The sequence below is a fragment of the Microcebus murinus genome, chromosome 1, assembly GCF_040939455.1.
Source record: "Microcebus murinus isolate Inina chromosome 1, M.murinus_Inina_mat1.0, whole genome shotgun sequence".
Classification (NCBI taxonomy): domain Eukaryota; kingdom Metazoa; phylum Chordata; class Mammalia; order Primates; family Cheirogaleidae; genus Microcebus; species Microcebus murinus.
The window spans coordinates 114,957,944-114,984,852 of NC_134104.1; the positions used below are offsets into that span (position 1 = coordinate 114,957,944).

A 26,909-nucleotide genomic window follows, 5' to 3' on the forward strand; every position below is an offset into this window, starting at 1 on the left:
TTTTCACAAGGGTGCCAAGACTAGTCAATAGAGAAAGAATAGCCTTTTCAACAAATGGTGCTGGAAACACTGGATTTTTATATGCAAAATAATGTAGTTGGACCCTTATCTGATACCATATACAAAAAATGGATCAAAGGTATAAATTTAAAAGCTACAACTAAAAAACTCTTAGAAGAAAATGGGAAAATCTTCACAACTGTGGATTTGGCTGTGATTCCTCAAATGACATTAAAAACACAGCCAAGGCTAGGCATGGTGGCTCACATCTGTAATCCTAGCACTCTGGGAGGCTGAGGTGGAAGGATCACCTCAGGTCAGAGTTTGAGACCAGCCTGAGCAAGAATGAGACCCTGTCTCTACAAAAAATAGAAAAATTAGCTAGATGTGGTGACATGAGCCTGTAGTCCCAGCTACTCTGGAGGCTGAGGCAGGAGGATTGCTTGAGCCCAGGAGTTCGAAGTTGCAGTGAGTTATGATGATGCTACTACACTCTAGGCTGGATGACAGCGAGACTTTGTCTCAAAAACAAAAAATTAAAAAACAAGAAAACAAAAACAAAAGCCAAAGCCAACAAAAGAAAAACTAGATAAATTGGACTTCATCAAAATTTTAAACTTTTGTGGATCAAAGGACACTATGTTTGCATCTTTTTTTTTGAGACAGAGTCTCACTCTGTTGCCCCGGCTAGAGTGCCATGACATTAGTCTAGCTCACAGCAACCTCAAACTCCCGGGCTCAAGTGATCCTTCTGCCTCAGCCTCCCAAGTAGCTGGGATTATAGGCATCTGCCACTATGCCCGGCTAATTTTTTCTATTTTTGGTAGAGAGGGGATCTTGCTCTTACTCAGGCTGGTCTCAAATTCCTGAGCTCAAACGATCTGCCCGCCTTGGCCTCCCAGAGTGCACAGGTGTGAGCCACCACGCCTGGCCTGTTTTTATCTATTTATGATATCTAATTTTTTCTTAAGTTTCTTAACTGTTGGGACTCTCCAAAGTAGAAAAATTATGCTAAGTTTAATCATAAATAATATGAAATAAAACCATTTTAACATTATTTTGACAGAGTATGAAATTTGTGTTTTTTTAAATGTCTGAAAAAATGTATAGTCATTGATATCAAATCTGTTAGACTTCTGAAAACCAAGTGCAGCATGTAATATGGAAGGTATCTGTCTTGGTAAGTTTGGTTTATAATTTCATTTAAATTTATGACTAAAACAATAGGAGAATCACTTATCTGATTTGTATTAATGATAATCATGACTGTTTAGATTTTGAAAGGAAGATGTAACATGCTCGTGATGTAGGTGAATGCTATTATTCCCATTAATAAAGGTGAAAAATGGGAAAAAAGGACACTATTAAAGGAAGTGAAAAGACAACTCACAGAATGGTAGAAAATATTTGTGCATCTAATGTCTTATAAGGGATTATTATCCAGAATATATGAAGAATTCCTACAATTCAACAACAAACAACTCAATTCATAAATAGAAAACGGACTTGAATAATATATAAATAGTCAGTAAGCACATGAAAAGATGCTCAATATGATTAGTCATCAGAGAAATACAAATTAAAACCCCAGTGAGATAGCACTTCACACCCACTAGAATACCAATAGTAAAAAAGCAGAAGATACCAAGGTTGGTGAGGATGTGGAAAAACTGGAACGCTCATACATTGCTGGTGGGAAAGTAAAATGGTGCAACTCTGTGGAAATCAGTTTGGTAGTTCCTCAAAGTTTAAACATAGAATTATCATGTGACCCAGCAATTCTATTCCTAAGTATATACCTAAATAAATTGAAAACAAGGAGTCAAACAGATATTTGTACACCAGTGTTTTATAGCAGCAGTATTCACAGTAGCCAAGTGTGCATCAGCATATACATGGATAAACAAAATGTAGTATGTAAACACAATGGAATATTATTCAGCCATAAAAAGAGTAAAGTTCTAATACATGCTACAACATGGATAAATCTAAAAAAACATTATATACTAAGTGGTACAAGCCAAATATAAAAGGACAAATACTGTATGATTCTACTTATGTATGATACAACTAGAATAGGCAAATTCATAGAGACAGAAAGTAGAATAGAAGTTACCAGGGATGGGGTGAAGAGGGAATGGAAAGTTATTTCTTAATTGTTACAGAGCTTCTGTTGGGGGTAATGAGAGAATTTTAAAAACAGTGGTGATTGTTATACAACATTGTGAATGTTGTGAATGCTACTGAATTGTATACTTAAGATGACAAACTTTATGTTATGTATACTTTGTCACAATTTTTTTTGTTTTTTTTTGAGACCCTGTCTCACTCTGTCACCCGGGCTGGAGTGCAGTGGTATGGTCATAGCTCACTATAGCTTCCAACTCTTGGGCTGAAGTGCCTCAGCCTCCTGAGTACTTGGGACTATAGGTGTGGCCACCACACTGGGCTAATTTTTTTTTTTTTTTTGTAGAGACAACTTCTTATGTTGTGCAGGCTGGTCTTGAACTCCTGGCCTTAAGTGATCGTCCCACTTCAGCCTCCCAAAGTGCTGGGATTAGAATTGTAAGCTACTATGGCTGGCCTACTTTGCCACAAGTTTTTAAGAAAGAAAAAGTCAGGGGTCAGAGAGTGTGATGGCAAGTTGTTCGTTAAAGCGACAAGACCATGGGATCTGGGAAAGTAAGCATACCTAGGAGGGGTTGGTAGGAAGAAAAGGGAATGCTCAATGGATTAAAGGTTGTAGTAGTTTGAAGGAGAAGCACTTAAAGAGTAAGATTGAGAGAAATGAAATAATAGCAAGATGTGCTGACTGATATATTAGAGTGTTAAATTTTCAGAGGTAGAATGTGTAAAGGTGAGGGTGTAACAATGCATGGAGACTGCTTAAATAGAGTGGGGAGTGGCAGCTTTGGGAATGGTTAATTCACATAGGAGGAGCCCTGGAGGTAGGTTAGAAAGTAAGCCTGAATTGGATATTGAAGATTATTACATGCCAGTAGTTGATTTGTAGGAGTCTCAAAAGAAAAAAAATTTTTTCTTCTATATTTCTTAGCTCTGTACTTTTATTGTAGCATTGACCCAGGGTTTGTTGAATTTTTGTTTATTGGGGAAATTTTGGTAAGCATTTTGATTTTAGGTTGCCAAATGGCTAAGCCAATCCTAAAGTTGAGAGGTGTAGAAATAGACTCAGGCAGTATTTCAGCTCTTCTGTAGGTCAGAGGTTTTTATCTGATTGTGTCTATAAAGATAAGTACAATATAGTGGAAAAGCATTGCCTTTTTTAATCTTTTAACCTGTGTAGAGCAAATCTTCAAAGGACTTTTCATTAGTTTGCTTTTGGAATCATATACGTTGTAGCATTTCAAAAAGAATATCTTTTTAGATAGAATCTCATCTAAAATTTCATACTTTATCTCACGTCATAATTGTTATACAGAGTATGTTCAATTTATAAAATCAAAGAGAAGAAGTCATTCGGAAAGACCCATCTAATTAAATAATACTTTGATATTACAATTTGGCCTCTAATTTTGTTTCTGTGGTGGTAGATCTTTAATATAGTATGATTTATATCAAGTCTTAATATACTGTTTCAATCTTTCTTAGGAAAACAGGAAATCATTTTCACAACTTTATTAGTTGGCAAGACCTAAGAGCTGCTGAACTTGTAAAATCTTGGAATAGTTCTCTTCTAATGAAGGTAATCTTTTTCTTATCATCTGTGGTTTGGATATTATTGTTTTTTTCCTGTAAATGTCCCTTAACTGTAGACTTAATTGTATTATTTTAGGACATTAAGAAGAGAATACACATATGCACACACACTCCCACACCAGTGAAATTTACTAATAAGTTAAACTTATTTATTATTTATCCAAAAGCATATGTGGTAGACTTAAGTACCTGTAGCTTAGGAAGTCCTCAGGAGGTTTGGGGTGGACCAAGGTTTTACATGTTAGTGAGAATTCGTGTTTCTGCCCGTGAGAAATGGAAACAATACAGAGTAGATAGAATGAAATGTCCAAATTTCTTCATCTTTTGTTTTAAAAGTGGAGAATGGATATTGAGATAGATAATTAGCAGACTGCCACAAGTGCTTAACATTGTACCTGGCACGTAGTGGCTATCAGTAATCGATAGTGATGTTGGCGATGACAGTGGCCACAGCAGCATCAACATGAGCTGCTCTTCTGTTATTTAAATCTCCCTCACTCCCGAGTGTGAGATTACTGAGCCAAAGGGTAGGACAATTTGCCAGCTCCTCAAATGTGGTCAGACCTATATTTGATGTCGTAATCAATATTCTATATTAATTATTTTAATACTTCTAATGCCTCATTGTTAAATGCCTTCTGAGCTAGTGTACTGGTGCACTAGCTAGTGCACATCTAGTGCACTAGATGGTCCCCAGCAGTGTGTCTGGAGCCTCAGTTTTACTTGATAAGTGTTCGAAGACATTAATTTTATATGGAAACAAACATAAATGTATTATAGAATATGACAACATTGCATGAATGCAACAATTTTGCCGTAATCTCACTTGAATTGCTTTTTCTTTTTTTTATTAGTTTAATATATAAAAATGGACCTTACTGCAATAACTTGTGAAGCTGAATATTGAGAGGTACAGTTTATAGGAAGGACACAGTAATTAAGAGTGTTAAAAGTGGTTATAAGGAAATATCATGAGTTTTTTTTGAATAGTATAATCTTTTTTTTTTTTTTTTTTTGGAGACAGAGTCTGTTGCCTGGGCTAGTTTAGTGGCGTCATCATAGCTAACAGGAACCTCAAACTCCTGGGCTCGAGCCATCCTCCTGCCTCAGCCTCCCAAGTAGCTGGGACTGCAGGTGTACGCCATCACACCTGGCTAATTTTTCTAGTTTTTTTGTAGAGATGGGCTCTCACTATGTTGCTCAGGCTGGTTTTAAGCTCTTGGTCTCAAGCAGTCCTGTCACCATGGCCTCCCAAAGTGCTAGGATTACAGGCATGAGCCACTGTGCCCAGCCTGCATAATCTTAAATTATAGAATTTATAATGTGTAATTTTATACCTTAATGTATAATTAAAAATTTTTAATAGTTCAGCAGACATTCCTTAAGTTAGACATTGAAGTTTTTAAAACTTTTATTCCTTTGGAAATAAATGTGATTATGAAAATATTTCCTTCATAGTATAAGCCCTAAATCTCAAATCCTGATGCTGAAATGTGACCTCGAGCACAAAACTGAGCATCTAAAGCACTTTATCTACTTAATATTGAACGTGTATATGATGAAAGTTTGGGTTCCTTTTAGCAGAAAAGGACCCTCATCCTTTAGGATCCAGCTCATGTGTCACCTCTAGGAACCCTTCCCTACCATCCTATTTAAAAGAACCCCTCCCCATCTCTTACATTGTCCTTTATTTCCTTCATAGCAATATTAACCACTTCGGTACGGCTCACCGGCCACGAAACCTTGCCCACAGCCGGCACTCAAAGTCCGCACTATAGTCTCTCTCTCCGTATTATATATGCATATTTTTTTTAGTAGAGATGGGGTCTCGCTCTTGCTCAGGCTGTTCTTGAAATCCTGAGCTCAAACGATCCACCACGCCTGGCCCTAGACTTATATTTTAATAAATCATTTAAAATATACATATAAATGCCATGTAAAATATAAAGAAATGCAAAGACATGAACACTGAACAGGTTGAAAAGGAAGTGAAAAGGACAAGACTGAAATATAGAGATAACTGAGTACACAGATTTTCTTGATTAATGTGTTGTCAACTATAATAAAAATGAAAGAAACAGAAATTTATATTACTATTTTTCACAAATAAACCAAAATGTTTAAATTTATTTTGGGGATGAGATAGGGTTTAACAAAAGTGGGTAAGTTCAACAAGTGGGTAAATTCTCTGTAAGTGAATGTTTTGTTAATCAGTTTTATGTGATTGTCTGTCTATGTCCTATAATATGTGGCAGGATAAAGTTTTTGTTTTTTTCAGTATATCTTACAAACCTTAAAACTCAAAGCTTGTTTTCTGTGTACTTAAGGCTTTTTTAAAGTAAAGGTTTTGCTTATTATGAAATAAATCTGAAACTATATGATATGTTTTTTCTTTGATGATTAGATAAGTATAGATAGTATTAAATAAAATAATATATCCCAAATTTTAAGTACTTAATGTATTGGGATATTTCCTGCTGAGTTAGTACTAGCTTGATTTCTAATATGAAAGAATAAGAGCTCATTCTTTACTGAGATTGTGTTTTCTCAAGATTTTGATTCATAGAGACAATTCGAAGCTGAGATATAGTATTATAAATAATGTGAAAATATTTGGAATATGAGCCTTCAAAATCAAAGATTAGCTGACAGTTTTATGTACATGATGTTACTATTTGAATTGCAATGAATGAATGCTACGCTACTGCTAAATAGTATAGACTTATCTGAGAGGCCTACAATAAAATGTAAGGGTATATATCCTAGTGAAATAAGAGTACTGCAAATACAGCCTCCTCCCTAATTGTCTCCTGTTGCTTCATTCTTCCATAGTTTAGAATGGGTATAGAGGTAGAGAATAGTTGCTTGAAAAAATATATATGTAAGTACCCAAGACTCTGGTATTTGCTAAAGGAATTCAAGGTAAATGTGCTGTATTTCATATGTTTGAATATAGATTGTCCATTTAGGATAATATTGCTCTGTTTGATTTCCTTAAGTGTTGAGAACACTTTTATAAGTAGTTAAAAGACCTGTTTGTTATTGAATTTGTTTGCATGTGAATAGAATGGATATGGAAACATCAAGCATCATTAAATACATTTTCTGACAATATCTTTTTTTTAAATAGCTATTTCATAGTTCCTGCCGAGTGCTTCACTTTTTCACTAGAAGTAAACGACTTTTTGCATACAGTTTGTTCTCTTTTACAACCCAACATACTTCTTTGAGATTAGCCTGGATTTTACAGAATCTGATTGAGGTAAGAAAAGATTATGTGTGTAGAAATGAGATGAAGACTATGGGGAAGAAAAAAATTCAAGGAATAAAAAATAATAATTGATTATTTGAGGGAAAATTAAGTGTCTACCATATATTGGAATGAAAGGCAAGGCATAATTGATTTATGTTTTAAAACTTTTTATTTTGTCAACACATTTAGAAAGGTGAACAAAACAAAAATGTACCATTCAGTGAGATAGTGTGGAACAAACATCTGTGTAACACTACCTGGATCAATAACTAGAACACTGTGATATTTTATATCACATTTTCTTTCTACTTTTATAATTTCTCTGTTTATTCCTCAACAACATACTTTAGTTTTGCCTAAATATTTTTGACCTATATAAATTGAATCATACAGTGTATATCTTTTGTGTCAGATTTCCTTTGCTTAACATTGTGAAATATACCCATGTTGTGTCAGTTAATTTGCTTATAGTTTCATTGCTCTTTTCTATTCACTATATGATTTTGCCACAGTTTATTTATCTATTCTGTCCGTATATATTTGGGTTATTTCCAGTTTTTGGCTATTGGGAATAATGCATCTCTTGGTGTACATGTAAATGCTGTGTCTATGTAAATGAATTTTTAGGGCATGAATGTGTACATATCTTCCTTCACCTTTAGTGAATAATGTCAAAACACTTTTCTAAAGTGGTTATTAATATAACAATTTACATAACCATTATCAGCAATGAGAGGACTTTGGATTTATATTATTATAATAATTGATATCAGTTTTTTCATATTTTAGCCATATGGGTAAGAATAACTCATTGAAATTTTAGACTAGATAAAAATAAGATTCCTGCTGGGCATGGTGGCTCACACCTGTAATCCTAGCACTCTGGGAGGCCCGAGGCAGGCGGATTGTTCCAGGTCAGGAGTTCCAAACCAGCCTAAGCAAGAGCGAGACCCTATCTCTGCTAAAAATAGAAAGAAATTAATTGGGCAACTAAAAATATATAGAAAAAATTAGCCGGGCATAGTGATGCATGCCTGTAGTCCTAGCTACTTGGGAGGCTGAGGCAGGAGGATGGCTTGAGCCCAGTGGTTTGAGGTTGCTGTGAGCTAGGCTGATGCCAGGGCACTCTAGCCTGGGCAACAAAGTAAGACTCTGTCTCAAAAAAAAAAAGAAAACAAAAAAACAAGATTCAACTATGCTGTCTAAAGGGATACACTTTAGATTAAAAAAAATACAAATATGGGCTGGGCGTGGTGGTTCACGCCTGCAATCCTAACACTGTGGGAGGCTCAACCGGAAGAATTGCTTATGGCCAGGAGTTCAAGACCAGCCTGAGCAAGAGCAAAACCCCATCTCTACTATAAATAGAAAGAAATTAATTGGCCAACTAATATATATAGAAAAAATTAGCCGGGCATGGTGGCACATGCCTATAGTCCCAGCTACTTGGGAGGCTGAGGCAGAAGGATTGCCTGAGCCCAGGAGTTTGAGGTTGCTGTGAGCTAGGCTGATGCCACACCACTCTAGCCTGGGCAGCAGAGCAAGACTCTGTCTCAAAAAAAAAAATCCAAAAAACAAAAAAAACCCCAAATATGTTAAAAGTAAATGAATGGAAAAGATATATCATGGAAAGAGCAGCCATAAAAAGCTGGAGTGGCTATGTTAATGTCAGACAGTGTAGACTTTGAAACAAAAAAATGTTACTAAAGATATAAAGGGAATTTTATAAAGATAAGAAGATCAATTCATCAGTAATATATAATAGTTACAAATATATATATATATATATATGTAATAATGTTGCTTAAAGCAGGTTTAGCTGCCTGCCACCTGAGAACCAAACATAAGAGGTGAATGTTGGTGAAGGGAAGGTAGTTTTATTCAAGTGCCAGCAGCCTGAGGAGGTGGCAGACTGTTGTCTCAAAGACCATCTCCTCACCTCTGCTTACTGAGCAACTTATAAAGGGCGGGGGTAAAGGTGGTTGACGACAGAAAGCAAGCACTGTACAAGTAATAATGACTTGCTCTATGGTTATTACCAAATAATAGGTCATCTGATGGATCTTATTATCAGCAGTCTGTGGGTGCCCTATTTTGGAGATTATTTTCCAGTCTTGTGCCCAGCAGCTGTGTAAACAAGCTGCAGGTTAGTTTTAAATTTTTAAGACAGAACAAGCCAAAGGCATACTGGAAGCAAAATGGTTTCCCCTTAGCCAGCCCGGCGTTATAGTCTGAATGGCCCTTGGGCTGTGCTCACAGTAACATAGCCTCATAATACACGAAGCAAAAACTAATAGAGTTGAAGGGCAAAATAGGTGGTTGAACAGTAATAGTTGGAGACTTCAGTACTCCACTTTCAAAAATGAATAGAACAGGCTGATACAATGGTAGTGGGTTATCAGAACTTATTAATGTTAGTGTCACTAAAGTTGCCATTCAACCCCCCACTGCTAAATTTGACTGGCTTTAAAATAAATGAATAGAACAACTAGACAAAAGATCAATAAGGAAATAGAAACCTTGAATAACAATAAAAATGAACTAGACCTAACAGACATTTATAGAAAGCTCCATCCAAAAACAGCACAATATACATTCTTTTTTTTTTTTTTTTTTTGAGACAGTCTCACTCTGTTGCCCAGGCTAGAGTGCTGTGGCTTCAGCCTAGCTCACAGCAACCTCAATCTCCTGGGCTCAAGCCATCCTACTGCCTCAGCCTCCCGAGTAGCTGGGACTACAGGCATGTGCCACCACGCCTGGCTAATTTTTTTGTATTTATATTTTTAGTTGGTCAATTAATTTCTTTCTATTTTTAGTAGAGACGGGGTCTCGCTCAGGCTGGTTTCAAACTCCCGGCCTCGAGAGTTCGCCTCAGCCCGCCTCAGCCTCCCAGAGTGTTAGGATTACAGGCGTGAGCCACCACGCCTGGCCAATATACATTCTTTTTAAGTACACATGGAACCTTCTTGAGGAAAGACCATATGCTTTCCATAATACAAACCTCAATAAATTTAAAAGGATTGAAACATTAAACATACTTTGTTCTCTGACCAAAAAGGAATGAAATTAGAAGTAAATAACAGAAGAAAATTTGGGAAATTCAAAAATATGTGGAAATTAAACAACATACTTTTAGATACCCAAAGAAGAAATCACAAGAGAAATTAGGAAATACTTTGAGATAAATGAAATGGAGAAACACCATCCCAAAACTTATTGGATTCAGGTAAAAAAGTGGCTAGAAGGAAATTTATGGCCAGACTATATTACACATAGAAGGCAATATTTAAAAAGAAGAAAAAAATAAAATCAATAATCTAACATTCTACCTTAAGACACTGGAAAAAGAGGAGCAAATTAGCAGAAGGAAAGAAACAATAAAGGTTAAAGTAGAAATTAATGAAATAGAGAATAGAATAACAGTGAAGCAAATCAACAAAACCAAAGGTGGTTCTTTGAAAAGATAAGCTAGACTGACAAAGAAAAAGAGAGGACTCAAATAACTAAAATTATGAATGAAAAAGGGTATGTTAATACTGACCTCACAGAAATAAAAAGCATTAATAGGCAATACCATGAACAAGTATATGCCAACAAATTAGATAACTAGATAAAATGGAAAATTTCTCACAAATACATAAATTGTGTATGACTCAAGAAGTATGTATGTATGCTTCTTGAGTCATGAAAATGACTCAAGAAGAAATAAGTAATCTGAATTAATCTTTAACAAATAGAGATTGAATTAGTAACAAATTATCACCTAGAAAAAGCTCAGGACCAAATGGCTTTACTAGTGAATTATTTTTATTTTTATTTATTTATTTATTTTTTGAGACAGAGTCTCATCTGTTGCCTGGGCTAGAATGCTGTGGCATCAGCTTAGCCTCATAGCAACCTCACATTCCTGGGCTCAAGCAATCCTCCTGCCTCAGCCTCCAGAGTAACTGGGACTACAGGCATGTGCCACCATGCCCGGCTGATTTTTTCTATATATTTTTAGTTGTCCAGCCAATCTCTTTCTATTTTTAGTAGAGAACAGGGTCTCACTCTTGCTCAGGCTGGTCTCGAACTCCTGAGCTCAAATGATCCACCTGCTTTGGCCTCCCAGAGTGCTAGGATTACAGGCGTGAGCCACTGTGCCCCGCCTACTAGTGAATTCTACTGAAAGTTTAGAGAAAAATTTACAGCAGTCTTTCAGAAATTCTTCCAAAAAATAGAAGAGAAGGGGAAAAGAGACAATTGAACAGTAGAGACTTCTGTAACCCACTTTCAATTATGGGTTACACTTTCATTATTGTAATGGGATACACTTCCTAACTCATTCTGTTAGGCCAGTATTATCCTCATGCCCAAATCAAAGACATCACAAGAATAGAAACCCATTGACCAATATTCCTTATGAATATGGATACAAAAATTCTCAACAAAATACTAGCAAGTCAAATCTAACAACATATAAAGGGATTATATACCTTGACCAAGTGAGAATATCCCAAGAATATCAGGTTGATTTAGCATTTAAAAATCAATTAATATAACTTACTATATTGTTAGATTGTTGATCAGTTTTTTGTTTACAGAAAATTGAGTGGAGTAGAGTTCTTATATACCTCCTCACACCCATCACCTCCAGTTTCTCCTATTATTAACATCTTGCTTTAGTGCAGTATGTTTGTTACTATTAATGAACCACTGTTGATGAATTGATACATTATTATTAACTAAAGTCTCAGTCATTTTTGCTTAAAATATTTCTGTTCCTTTTTCTCTTTCTTCTTCTGATATTCCCATTATACATGTTATACCTTTTATAATTCTACCACAGTTCATGAATATTCTCTTCCATTCTTTTTCTCTTTGCTTTTCAGTTTGAGAATTTTCTATTAACATATCTTCAATATCACTGATTTACTTTGCTGTGACCATTCTTCTGATGAGCTCATCAAAGGTTTTCTTCACTTCTGTTTCAGTTTTTTTTTTTTTTTTTTGAGACAGAGTCTCGCTTTCTTGCCTAGGCTAGAGTGAGTGCCGTGGCGTCAGCCTAGCTCACAGCAACCTCAAACTCCTGGGCTCAAGCAATCCTACTGCCTCAGCCTCCCGAGTTGCTGGGACTACAGGCACGAGCCACCATGCCCGGCTAATTTTATATATATATATATATTAGTTGGCCAATTCATTTCTTTCTATTTTTATAGTAGAGACGGGGTCTCGCTCAGGCTGGTTTTGAACTCCTGACCTTGAGCAATCCGCCCGCCTTGGCCTCCCAGAGTGCTAGGATTACAAGCGTGAGCCACCGCGCCCGGCCTTGTTTCAGTATTTTTGATACCTGACATTTCCTTTTTCTTTCTTAGAGTCTCCATCTCTCTGCTTACATTTCCTATCTGTTGTTGCATGTTGTTCACTTTTTTCATTACAACCCTTAGCATTTAATCACAGGTATTTTAAATTCCTTGTCTTATAATTCCCAAATCTCTGCTATATCTTTTTCTATGCCAGCTTTGTCCCTTCAGACTGTGTTTTTTCTTGCCTTTTGATTTTTTTTTTTCCTTGAAAGCTAAGCATGAGATACTGGGTAATAGTAACTGAGGTAATTAGGCTTTTAACGTGAGGTTTTATATGTTTTCTGTTTTTGAGGTTTTTTGGAGACAGAGTCTCACTCTGTTGCCCAGGCTAGAGTGCCATGGTGTCAGCCTGGCTCACAGCAACCTCAAACTTCTGGGCTCAGGCAATCCTTCTGCCTCAGCCTCCTAAGTAGCTGGGACTACAGGCATGTGCCACCATGCCTGGCTAGTTTTTTTCTATATATTTTTAGTTGGCCAATTAATTTCTTTCTATTTTTAGTAGAGACAGTCTCGCTTTTGCTTAGGCTGGTTTTGAACTCCTGACCTGGAGTGATCTGCCAGACTCGGCCTCCCAGAGTGCTAGGATTACAGGCGTGAGCCATGGCGCCTGGCCCTGACTAGGAGTTATGCTATGTTTACTGTTTGTTATAGCTGAGACGTCAGAGGCTAAAATATCCTTTGGTGTCCTTGTTTTCATCTTTACTGTCGTCTTTGGGTTTCCCTGGAGACTTCTTAAATAGGTTCAGAGACTTTCAGTTCTTTCAGCTGTAATCCTGGCATAGCTCAGGAGCCCAGTTGATACAGTGGTGAAGTTTATGGGGAGAGGAGCAGTCTCTAATCCTATGATTAGGTCTTAGTCTTTTAGGTCTTTTAGCGAGCCTGTGTCCCTGGACTATGACCTTCCAAAGTACTTCTAACTTTTTTAGGTGGGGCAGGAAGTGTAGAGGGAGCTGTAAATTGGTCCCAGCCCTCCTCCCACTTCAGTTAGGCTCTGGCATAATAATTATCCTTTATTACAGATACAGAGCACTCTCGGCTTATTTCAAAATGGTTACTTTCTTCTTTTTCCTGCCAGAAGCAGAAGCCCTGAGATCCTTGTGGGGCTAGTGGAGGTAAACTCATAAATGTGTTGGATTCCCCTAAAGATGACCCTTAAGAATTTTTATTTCTCAAGCTAGTCCACAGTTTAGTCTCTAGCAATTAATCAGTTACTCTTTACATGTTGCTATCAGACTCTAGCAGTGGCTTCTGCTTCGGGTAAGCTGCTCTTCTCTGTATTCATCCGTCTTTCCAGTTTTCAGGGTGACTGCCTTGTGACCTCAACTCTCTGATGGATCTCAGGAGAGTTGTTGATTTTCACTTTGTTCAGCAGTTTTCTTTTTTAAATTATATTTCTTTTTTCCTTGCATATTTCTCATAATTCTGGATGGTGCTTTTCTTTTGTATGTTGCAAGTGTTTTCTCCAGTTGGCCTTTCTTTTAACTCAATAATGTCTTTGAAAAAATAAGTTGCGAAAGCAGTATAGTTTATCAATTTTAACATATAGTGCCTTTTTGTGTCCTTTTGAAACATTCTTCCCGTTCTGAGTTTATGAAGATATTATTCTATATTATGTTCTACTTTTTGCCTCCTACAAGTCTATATACTCCATCTGGAGTTGATTTTTATATTTGGTATGAGATAAGCATCACATTTCATTTCAGGTTTATCTTGGCTCTTCTTAGTCCTTTTTGTCTCTAAACTTCAGAATCAGCTTGTCAGTTTATGCTCACATACAAACACTGAGTTTAATAATTGAGACGATTCAAATCAGAGTAGCAGTTCCTATGAGAGTTTTGTCCTTGCTCTGTCACGTGGGCTAGAATGCCATGGTGTCAGCCTAGCTCACAGCAACCTCAAACTCCTGGGCTCAAGTGATTCTCTTGCCTCAGTCTCCTGAGTAGATGGGAATTTGGGCACATGCTACTAAGCCTGGCTAATTTTTCTATGTTGGGTAGAGATGGAATCTTGCTCTTGCTCATGCTGGTCTGGAACTGCTTACCTCAAGTGATACTCTTGCCTCAGCCTCTCAGAGTGCTAGGATTACAAGCGTGAGCCATGGCACCCAGCCCCACAATTTATCTTTAAATGTTTCCATTTGCTTTTCTTTTTATTTCATTTATTTATTTAAAAAGCATTTTTTGAACTTCTCCTACATGCCTAGAACCCTCCTAGGTGTTGGGATTATCAGTGTGAATGTCCCTACTCTTGAGGAGCTAGCCTCTAGTAGAGAGGCAGTAATGCTGTGGATAATGGAAGGTATCTGTAGGGTACTGCAGACTGAGTTAGGAAGAGTGTGTATGTCGGGTGGGGGGCTGGGGTTGGACAAAGCCAGAGAATGCTAGTCTTGAAGGACAAGAGTTGGAGAAGTGATAAAATTCATTTCAGAAAATTGTTCTCCAGTATGTTTCATCCTAACAAGCATTTTAATTTCTCTACTAGCTATTTTAAAGAGATTTTGATACTTTTATTTCTCTTGCCATGCTTTAGGCCAAGAACTAGAAATTTTTTTCCGTAAAGGCCAGATAGTAATATTTTAGGCTTTGAGGGCCATAAAGTTTTTGTCACAACTGCTCTGCCATTGCAGCGTGAAAGAAGCCATAGGTAATCCATAAATAAATGAACATAGCTGTGTTCTAATCAAACTTTATGTATGGACACAAATTTGAATTTCATATAGTTTTCATGTATCACAAAATATTCCTCCTTTTTTTGTTTTAAGCATTAAAAACCATTAACTTGCTGTCCAGAAACAGGCAGTGGGCTGGATTTGGCCTGTGGCCCACAGTGTGCCATCCCTGCTTCAGGCTATACCAGCGTATTTGTATGTATACTTTGCTTTTTTTTTTTTTAAACACAAAAGTAACTAACACACGCTTGGTATAAAACTAAAAGCCTTTCAGAAATACTGTATAGAAAATGAAAATCTCACTTTCCCTGTGCTAAATCTCATACCCTGTAATAATCACTTAGAACTATTTGGAATATATTTTAGAAATTGTTTTTCTATGTATAAAATTTATCATATCAGTGAATTTGTACTTAATCATGTGCTTAATAATTTAGTCTTTTTGAATTAATTTTGTACTGTTGTATTTTCAAGGTGCAAAAGGCAATTGAAGAAGAAAATTGTTGCTTTGGGACTATTGATACCTGGTTGTTATATAAACTCACAAAAGGTAAAGATATTCTGACAAATCTATCTCAAGTCACTGAAATTTGACCAAAAGAAATGATGTGCCCTAAAAAAGTAGACTTTTGTGTGTGTGTGTTTTTTTTTAACCACTTCTGAGTATGGAGAATGCAGAGTTTTTTTGTTTTTTGAGACAGAGTCTCACTTTATTGCCCAGGCTAGAGTGAGTGCTGTGGCATCAGCCTAGCTCACAGCAACCTCAAACTCCTGGGCTCAAGCAATCCTGCTGCCTCAGCCTTCCAAGTAGCTGGGACTACAGGCATGCGCCACCATGCCCAGCTGATTTTTTTTTATATATATGTTAGTTGGCCAATTAACTTCTTTCTATTTATAGTAGAGACGGGGTCTCGCTCTTGCTGAGGCTGGTTTCGAACTCCTGACCTCGAGCAATCTGCCCTCCTCGGCCTCCCAGAGTGCTAGGATTATAGGTGTGGGCCACCGTGCTGGGCCTTGTTTTTGTTTTTTTTTTTTTTGAGACAGAGTCTCGCTCTGTTGCCCAGGTTAGAGTGACGTGGCATCAGCCTAGCTCACAGCAACCTCCAACTACCAGGCTCAAGGGATCCTCCTGCCTCAGCCTCCCAAGAAACTGGAACGATAGGCGCTAGCCACCACACCGGGCTAATTTTTCCTATTTTTAGTAGAGACAGAGGTCTCACTTTTGCTCAGGCTGGTCTCAAACTCCTGAGCTCAAGTGATCCTCCCACCTCAGCCTCCCAGAGTGCTAGGATTATAGGCATGAGCCACCTTGCCTGGCCACAAAAGTAGAAGTTCCTCTTTGCTTTCTGTATCTCAGGCATACTGCTCTTTAGTACCCTAATTCAATAACTACCTGTTGTAATAAAGCTAGACTTATTCTAGATTTGTTATAAGAAGAGGACAATTTTAAAATTGTGATGAAACCTCAAAGATAAGACTGGGGAACAATCTTAACTTCAAGAGTGATAAGACTTGAATTGGGTACCAAATCTGCCATGTTGCAACTGAGTATAACATGGGTGATCATTTAGCATCTCTGAACCTCTTTCATCATGTTTATACTGGGGATCATAAAGTGGCAATGCATATGAAAGTGCTTTCGTAAATTATAAAAATTCTTAAAAATTAAGCAGGAAATTGCTTTTGGAAACTTCACATTGAAATATATATTTTGGAATGAATTTGAAGGTAAACAAAGGTCTAGATTATAAACTCAGGATAGGATGTGAGGGCACATCCTGGCTGTGACATCTGTCACTCCATTGATTGCCAGGGTTGATTTTGTTGACTGAAGAAATAATGAAGTTCATGGTTTGCAAAGGAGAGCTTTATTTCTTATAAAGGGTTGTAGCCTATGGGTAGCCATTTTTATAGGCTGGAAAACAGAGCCTCTGGCCATAGCCAGGAACACTTACTTTAAAGGAGGTATATGGGAAAAGGAATTAATGCTGAGTGGGATGGCCAAATATATATATTTAATAAGCTATAGGAGGAGTCATGAATATCTATGAAAAGAGAAACAAGTGCATGTGCAGTCAAGCTTTATACCCCTTAATAGGGTATGTGTGCAGAATATGGCAGCCCTCTGGTGTCAAAAGGTGAAACAAGGACATGAAAACCCTCTGTACATGCTCCATAGACTGCTTAAACCACTCATGCTTGGTTATCTCTTGTCAGGAAAGAATGCTGGTCTGGATCACGAGATTGTTCTCTGTTTAGCCTTGGGAAGTAAAAAAACCTGATGGCAGTTAGTAAGGGAGGAAGTGTAGAGTCATGTCCTACTTCCCAATCCTCTCATGGCTGGGAACTGAGTTTTAAGGTTTCTCTAAGGTCCTCTTGTCTGGAAGAGGGGTCCAATTGGCCAGCAGGGGGCTTTGGATTTTATTTTTTAATTCATGATTTATACTGTCTGATAATAAATGCATGTTTCCAATGTAAATTTAGGTTCTGCATATGCCACAGATTTTTCAAATGCTAGTACAACTGGACTTTTTGACCCATATCAGGTAAAGATTTTTTCTTCCTTTTGAGTTACCTTTTTTTGTGTAATACAGGTTGGATTTAAAATGATTTTAATTAATTTATTTTTAACTGACAAAACTTTTATATATTTGTCAGGTACACCATGATGTTTTAAAATGTTTATAGATTTGAAATATGTAAATATTTATATTCTGATGACATATTTCTATGCTCAGATGTGTTGGAGTGGGTTCATTACCTCCCTGCTATCGATACCACTCTCTATCCTGCCTCCTGTGAAGGACACGAGGTAATAATTAACATTAGACATTGAAACCAGCAAAATTCTTAAATTCATTTTACTTTGGTGGGGAAAAGCATTTTATTAAATGATTGAGGGGCTTATGTGTTTATCATATAACTTTTTGTCCTATGCTAAAAATGATTTGCTGAATTTTAGAATTAATATTTCTAGAACTATCACTAACTTTTTTAACAATTTTATTTGAAGCCACTATTTTGGATCAGTGGATGAAGAGATATTTGGTGTGCCTATACCAATAGTTGCCTTGGTAAGTAGAAAACTTAAGAGTGTCTCCTTGTATAGTATAAACTAAATGAATATGTATGACTAACTGGAACTAGCGTTAAGAGAAATAAAAGGTCCTTGGCAGAATAAAATTAAAATATGGGTTTTTTTCTTTTTAAGTTAAAGGAACCAGGATATTACCAGAAACATCCTCTATATTTTTAGAAAGGGTACCACTGGGCCAATCTTTCATTATGGAAGCACTACTTCCATGATACTACCTACTCTGACTTGTATGTTGTTTTTCAAAACAGTATTCTAATTTTAAAGATGTATTCTGAATAATGTTTAGTTTATATTTGGTAGTCTGAAACAAAAAACAGTGATGGGGGCCAATGCTTAGTTTATATTTGATGCAGTATAACCATAAACAGTGATAGGGCAGTTTAAACTAAAGGAGAGAGGCTGGGAGCGGTGGCTCATGCCTATAATCCTAACACTCTGGGAAGCTGAGGTGGGTGGATTGCTCAAGGTCGGGAGTTCGAAACCAGCCTGACCAAGAGTGAGACCCTGTCTCTACTAAAAATAAAAAGAAATTAATTGGCCAACTAATATATATAGAAAAAATTAGCCGGGCATGGTGGCGCATGCCTGTAGTCCCAGCTACTCGGGAGGCTGAGGCAGAAGGATCGCTTGAACCCAGGAGTTTGAGGTTGTTGTGAGCTAGGCTGACGCCACAGCACTCATTCTAGCCTGAGCAACAAAGTGAGACTCTGTCTCAAAATAAATAAATAAATAAAGGAGATATATAAAGAAATAAAGTTTATATAAATAAAAAATATATAAATAAAATATATATATATAAAGAAATAAAGTTGTATGTGCATGTAATAATCTTTAGCCAACATCTACCAATAAAGAAAATTGTGGAAGAATGAAAAATTTGCTGTTTTTGATTTTTAAGGGTACTTTCATGTTGCTTTTGGTTTCCTGCAACAGCTTAAGCAGGAGGTGTAGACCACCTGTCCCTATATGGACAGTCCCCACAGTTGCTGGGGTAACTGGCAAGGGAAGGGGAATTTAATTCCCAAGTTACACATTTATTGTCATTTAGAGAGGATCAGTCTTATTCAATCTAGGGATAGGTTCCAGGTGAGATTAAGGTATGGCAGGAAGAATTATGTATTAGTGAGAAAGGGTTCTTTCAATGTGTTTTGATCCTTACCATATTGCTGTATGTATTTCTGCATTTGACTATGTTAACAAAATGTTATGATTTTTCTTTTAACAAAAAGTATGGTTGGGAAATGGATGGTTTTGACTTACATGTATTTATATTGAAACATACACCTACCACTTAATAAAAATTTGTGAGGGTCCATTATTTTGACTAGTGAATGAAACCTGTAAGTTGAAAATGAAAAATCTTAGTTGGTTTTTTCCCATACAATTTTTATTCTTACCTTCATTTCTAAGATTATTCATATGATGCTTAAAAGTCATGAAGTAGGTTGCCCATTAAAAATGCCTCAGACACATTAATTATCCATACAGTATTAGTCCTAGAGAAACTCCTATCCTATAGTTGTTGCTCTCTGTTCTCTTTGGGATTTTATTTTACTTTCTTAAGGAACAAGAAAATATGTAATCATGAGAATACAATGAATGAGGCAATGGAATGTAATGAAATGGTCCGTCACTAAGAGCAGTGGGTCTTACATTTGAACATTTTTGGTAGGTCGCTGACCAGCAGTCAGCCATGTTTGGAGAGTGCTGCTTCCAGACAGGTGATGTGAAATTAACCATGGGAACTGGAACATTTTTGGATATTAATACTGGAAATAACCCTCACCATACTGTTGGAGGTAAATAGTTAGAATTTATCTTATTTATTAATAAAATATTTCTATTCATATGTAAATTTTATGATACTTATACCATTTTTCCATTTTACGTTAAAGATATTTTCTAACATGTTGTTCATTATTATTCTTAAAGATAATTTCCATTTCTTTTTTTAGCCTTTAAGTTAAAGGCATAGGCTGGGTGCAGTGGCTCATACGTGTAATCCTAGCATTCCAGAGGCCGAGGTGGGAGAATCTCTTGAGCTCAGGAGTTTCAGACCAACCTGAGCAAGAGTGAGACCCCGTATCTACTAAAAATAGAAAAAATTAGCCAGGCATGGTGGTGCACACCTGTAGTCCCAGCTACTCGGGAGGCTGAGGCAGGAGGATCGCTTGAGCCCAGGAGTTTGAGTTTGCAGTGAGCTAGGCTGACACCACTGCCCTCTATCCTGGGCAAAAGAGCAAAACTGTCCCCAAAACAAACAAATAACATAAGAAAACCAAGAAAGATATTATAGAAAAACTCAGAAGGATTCAGGTATTTTCGTCAGCTTTCCAAATATTTATCTATAATACATGTTATAGTTGTTTAAAACTTATTACTAGGGCTCTAAAATTTTTTCTATGTGTTAGAAAATTGTTTTGTGAATATTTTTGGGTGTAGTCCTCAACTAGTGATCCATGCATGTTTAGGGTTAAAACCTCCATTTCCTCCAGTGCTCTTCCTAATGGAGGAAACCTGGGATGTGCAAACCAAGAAATCTAGATTGTGGAACAGATACCCTGGTGGGCTAGGGGCTCATAGTTTGGGCTTTGTTGCCCTAACATGGCTATTAAGAGGTAGTTTAAGAAATATTTTTCCTGTCTTCTATCCCCTGTCAAGCTCTTCCTTTGCTCCTAACTGTAAACATGGAAGCTAGAAGGTGTTGATTATTATATTGTAGATTATTTCTATTTAAGAACCTTATTTGGAAACCACAGGTAAGCACAATAGCATAGTTAGTTCTCTAGCGAACTGATCTCATAGTAACCTTTTATTTCTCAATTAAAACACTTATTGCTGTGTTTCTAAAAACATAGATATGCCTATAGTTAATAAAAAATAATATTCATTGTTTATATTTTATACAAGGCACTATGTGAAGTTCTTTTTATGTATTAACTTACTAAGTTTATTCTTTTTTTTTTTTTGAGACAAGGTCTTACTCTGTTGCCCAGACTGGAATGCAGTGACACAGTCATAGCTGACTACAGCCTCAAACTCTTGGGCTCAATCTATTCTCCCACCTCAGCCTCCCAAGTAGCTAGGACTACAGGCATGTAGCATGCCTGGGTAATTAAAAAATTTTTTTTGAGTAATTAAATTTTTAAAAATTTTTTGTAGAGATGGGGTCTTGCTGTATTGCCCAGGATGGTCTCAAACTCTTGGCCTTAAGTGATCCTCCTGCCTTGGCCTCCCAAATTGCTGGAATGAACCACTGTGCCCAGCCTTGGTTTATTCTTATAGTAGCTACTCTATCAGGTAGACCATTTTACAGTTGAGGAAACTGAAGCTAAGAGGTTGGAAACTTGGAAGACCATAACTAGTGAATGCTAGAAGGCTGGGATTTGAACTCAGGCAGTCTGACTTCAGAGGCATTTTGCAATTTTTTTTTAAATAATCAAAAATTAATTAATCTATTGTAGAAGTCTCTGTAATGAATTATATATTTACCATATGACTTATTCTTTATTTTTTGTTTGCTTTGTAAGGCTTTTATCCATTAATTGGGTGGAAGATTGGGCAAGAAATTGTATGCTTAGCTGAAGGCAATGCAGGAGACACTGGTACTGCCATAAAATGGGCTCAAAAATTAGGTAAGTCATCTTTGAAAGATTTCACAGGCCAAACTTAAAGAAATCAGGAATACCGTAGGATCGCAGATCAATAGAGAATGAATGAATTGTTCAGATAAAACATAAATATAAAATGACATGTACTAGAAGAAAATACAGGATATTTTTATGATATTGGGTTGGTAAAGGGCTAGGTATTAAGGCCAGAAGCCATAAAGAATAAGAATAATAGGTTTAAGTATATGAAATGTCAGAATGTGTAGGGAGAACTATCCCATAAGCAACATTAAAAGATAAATTGATAAAAATTTATAGCATATTATCAGAAAAATTAATAAAATGACAAAAAATGGGCAAAGGACAGAAATACAGATATTTCATAATCAAATGACCATTATGAAATGCTGTTCACATTTAATAAACAAATGCACATTGAAATGTCTTAAGTTGCATAGTACCAAGAAAAACATTTGAAACACAATTTAATACTGTTCCCAAAGGTAAAGAAAATGATTGTAATTCTGTAAAAATAGTACTTAGAGGAAAATGATGAATGCTTGTTAATAAGAAGAAAAAAGAGAAGCACAATAAACTTCCAAGCCAAAAAATATAAGCATATACATACAAATCATAATATTGAAAAAACAAAAGTGAAGTTGATAAGCTAAATTTCTTTTTAAAGTACACAAGTATTAATTCTCTGTATATGTTTCACTGGGTACACACACATGTGGAGAGAATTACAGAGAGGTGGAAATGAGAACTATTTAACTTTTTTTATTTAGAAATAATTTCAAACTTAAAGTTGTAAAAATAGTACAAAAACTCTTGTATATACTTTATCCAGATAGGCCAGTTTTTAACATGTTGTTTTTAACATATTTTTGACATGTTTAACAGTTTTTAACATGTCCATCATCTACCCATCCATCCTATATGTTATAGAATAAATATTTATATCCATATAATTTTTCTGAGCTGTTTGAGAATAAGTTGAATGCATCATGTTCCTTATGCTATCACTGTGTATTTCCTGAGAACAAGAAAGTTCTCTTACATATCTACAGTAATGTTTTTAATTTCAGGACATTTAACATTGGGTATAATTATTTTTATCACATATTTGGAATCCATTTTATCACAAATTTGGAATCTATATTCCAAATTTGTCAGATGTCTCAATAATGTTCTTCATGGCAATTTTTTTTGCAATACAGGATCCAGTCCAGGATTGCTTATCGTATAATTTCCTTTAATCTGGGACAGTTTCCTCAGCCTTTCTTTGCCTTTTATGCCATTGACATTTTTGAAGAATACAGGCCAATTATTTTATAGAATGTCCACTTGGGTTTCTCATGACTAGTTTTGGCTGAAATAATATGTAAGGGGTACCATGTTCTTCTTAAAATATATGTATCTGGAGATGGAAGGTATCTGTTAGTCCTGTTTTGTTTCTTTTAACGTTGTTCATGTACATAAGATGTTTTTCTTATTTCTGCATTGTATAATTACTGTTTTTCTTTCTTCAGTAAATAATTTGTGGGGAAATACTTTGAGACTAGCTAGAAATCTTATTTCTTGTCAAAGTTACCCTATTTCTCTAAATTTAACATTCATCGATGATTCTTTCCTGAGTCAGTTTAATTCTGATGGTTGCAAAATGGTGTTTTCTTTTTCTTTTCTTTTCTTTTTTTTTGAGATGGGATCTCACTCTTGCTGGGGTTAGAGTGCAGTGGTGACATCATAGCTCACTGTAACCTCAAACTCCTGGACTTAAGCAATCCTTCTGCCTCAGCCTCCCAAGTAGCTGGGACTACAAGCATGCACCACCATGCCTGGTTAATTTTTCTATTTTTGTAAAGGTGGGGTCTCACTGTGTTGCTCAGGCTAGTCTCAAACTCCTGGTCTCAAGTGATCCTCTTGCCTCAGCCTCCCTAAGTGCTAGGATTACAGGCATGAGCCACCATGCCCAGCCACAAAATGGCATTTTCTAAGTTTATTATGCCTTCTATGTTGATTATTTAGTATTTGTTGTATAGGGAAGTGCTTTCCCTTCTCTCCTGTGTTTATCTGCTTACTATCAGTATAGACTCATGGTTTCTTACTTTATTCAACATATTACAATTGTTGTAGTTCTTATTTATTTTCATGCTCAAATCTTCCCAGATTTGTACAGTGAGAATCCCTTCAAACTAGCTTCCATGTCTTTTAAATGTCTACATCTATTATTTTTTGAGCATCACCTTAGTTTCTGACATAAGAATATAACAAACTTAATTAAGGCTGTCTAAAGCCAGCAATATTTATTATGGCTGATTCCTAAGCTTTTTCATCTGATCTACACTGTAAGTTATACATGCTCATTCAGGAGTCACTTCACAAACAAGGGCATCTAAATGGCCAAAAAGGTAGTCAGCTTTATTAGTTAACAGGGAAATGCAAAATCAGACTGCTATGCAATACTATCATGATAGCTAAAATGAAAAACATAGACAATATTAATTATTGGTGAGAATATGGGATAACTGGAACCCTCATGCTGCTGGCAGGAGCCTTAAGTTGGTACAGCTACTTTGAAAAATTATTTGAAAGAATCTATTAAAGCTAGTCCTAAATGTGAAGACCCTAGAACTAGCAATTCCATCTCTTGGTATTAACAAACAGGAATATATATATATGTAAATAATGTGTGTGTGTGTGTGTGTATCTCCACCAAAAATAATGTACATGAGATTTCAATGTGGCTTATTTATATCAGCCAAACACTGAAAACTACCCAAATATATATCAGCAGTAGAATAGATTAATAAATTGTGTATAGTCGCATAATGGAATACTATGTAGGAGTAAGAATGATGTTATTAGCATGATGTTGAATGGAAGAAATTTATATCTTTATCTGGGTGTGGGTTACCTGAGTGTGTTCATACTGTGAAAATTTAGGTGTAGGTTTAGGATTTATGCGTTTTTCTGTATATATATTATATATTTCAGTAAAAAGTTTACTGAATGAGTTAAGTCTTGATTTTTTGTTTGATTGTGTTTTAAAAATTGACTTTTAGTGTATTTATTTGTTATTCGCCCTTTACTGAACTCACTAGATGGAGTAGCTTTTCAATTGATTCTCTCAAGTGTTACAGGTAGTTGATACTTTCATCAGAAAATTCACATGGCACTTTTTAAAGCATACTTTTTTTTAATGTCAAAAATCATACATAGAATTGATTTTTAAAACTGCCCAAATGTCTTTAAAGGAAAAAGTAAAGCCTGCTGCATACAGAGCCTATCTAAGAGAGCCTTCTAGCTCCCTTGTCCTTTCTATGGGCTCATAAACCTATGCAGAGTGAGAACTCAGAATGGCCTTTGTGTTGACCCTTTGAAGTGAGTGACCTTTTACATTATATTCATAATAAATGTGGATGCAGGTAAATACTAGTCATATAACATAATTCTGTTTGTCCCTCTCCAGCCTCTTCATTTTGTTGTAGGGTTTTTTATGTTGTTTGTTTTTGTAGATCTTTTCACAGATGCTGCTGAGACTGAGAAAATGGCCACAAGTTTGGAAGATTCTGAAGGAGTTTGTTTTGTTCCATCTTTTAGTGGATTACAGGTATTTTTTTTTTAAGTTAATGATAATTATAGACATTTTTCTCCTTCTACCATATTCAAAATTATGTATCTACCACTCTGTTGCCTGAAAATTTGGGCACTGAACCAAACTAAGGTGAAAGGTACATTCTAGGGCTGAGAAGTTACGCTCTGACCTAGTGTGAATTCCATGAGAGAGCAGCATGTTCCTGAGTGTGACCCTGCTGGTTTGGCTTTTACTTACAGAATTCACTTGGCTTCTGCCTAGAACTCTATCCCTCTGGAACCTAAGAGTTGGCAGGTTTATCACAGAACTTTTATGTAAGACCCTAGGATTACCTTATCATGACCAAAAATAGCCATTACCCAGTGGGGGACATATATCAGTTGATTGCATTCTTTATAAGAATGTAAAGAATGGAAATGTACAACTGAGAATTAGAAAAATAATGTCAAGGTACATACACCACATCCATTTACACATGTATGTATACCTATATATTTTGCAGTTGGATTTGTAAGTTTTATTAACTTTTTTAAAAATGAAAATCTTTTTTTGTTAATTGTTATGGTAGAATATTTGTTCCTTTGCCTAATCAAAAAGAGAACTTAGTAAAAGATTTGATTTTATAACATTTAACTTTATATTTAATTGAAAGATTTGTGTTACTGCCTTGGATTTTAGAATACTGTTACAAAGACTTTTAAAAAAGGTTTCAAGAATATTATTATGAACAAAATTACTTTTGGGGGAAAGCTTAAACTAGTCCTTTTAATCCTCTTTTAAGTGTTTTTTCCTTTCAAAAAATTAAGTTTTCCTTCTAGTCCATTCCATATTCAGTCAATCAGTTATAAAAAGTCCAAAATTTGAAAATTTAGGTATTGTAGTATAGAATCTGGTGGGAAAAAAATTAGGTCAAGATGTTTTTTAAGTCTTTAAAAATACTAAACTTCCAAACTAGATTTTAAAATGAGGACTATTTCAACATCTGTAATATTTTCTTTTCTTTTTTTTTTTTTTTTGAGACAGAGTTTCACTTTGTCGCCCGGGCTAGAGTGAGTGCCATGGTGTCAGCCTAGTTCACAGCAACCTCAAACTCCTGGCCTCAAGCAATCCTCCTGCCTCCCAAGTAGCTGGGACTACAGGCATGCGCACCACCATGCCCGGCTAATTTTTTCTACATAATTAGCTGGCCAATTAATTTCTTTCTATTTATAGTAGAGACAGAGTCTCGCTCTTGCTTAGGCTGGTTTCAAACTCCTGACCTCGAGCAATCCACCTGCCTCGGCCTCCCAGAGTGCTAGGATTACAGGCGTGAGTCACCATGCCCGGCCATGTAATATTTTTCTTCTAAGTACTTTATTGTAAAGGACTGAAAGCTTACGACTTGTGCAGAGAAATTGCATTGCATCCTTTTCACAGTAATGTGAGGCAGTCTGGTGATAGGACAGAAAGTGAAAAATACTTATCTAATTGAGGTTTCAGGAGGAAGGTTAGACGACTAATTGTCATCAGCAAAAGTAACGTTTGATTAAGTAACTACTGATTCTTCCCTTTTGCAAACATATGCTGGGAGACTTAGTAGTGACTTTGTTGTGGCAACTCTGTCTTTAATTTTCTCTATCA

At 36.1% G+C, this 26,909-nt stretch overlaps 1 protein-coding gene across 1 annotated transcript in view; it reads left to right on the plus strand.

Annotated features, from left to right (window-relative positions):
- The window catches only part of GK5 (glycerol kinase 5), a 59,977-nt gene that overhangs the window by 16,975 nt on the left and 16,093 nt on the right, over positions 1-26,909 (plus strand). Inside the window, exons 4-12 of the mRNA XM_012762364.2 lie at positions 3,610-3,703; positions 6,848-6,979; positions 15,458-15,533; positions 17,468-17,529; positions 17,722-17,795; positions 17,997-18,057; positions 19,753-19,879; positions 21,611-21,715; positions 25,210-25,304. Of these exons, the coding sequence (XP_012617818.1) occupies positions 3,610-3,703; positions 6,848-6,979; positions 15,458-15,533; positions 17,468-17,529; positions 17,722-17,795; positions 17,997-18,057; positions 19,753-19,879; positions 21,611-21,715; positions 25,210-25,304 (826 nt within the window). The remainder of the gene's footprint in view (positions 1-3,609; positions 3,704-6,847; positions 6,980-15,457; positions 15,534-17,467; positions 17,530-17,721; positions 17,796-17,996; positions 18,058-19,752; positions 19,880-21,610; positions 21,716-25,209; positions 25,305-26,909) is intronic.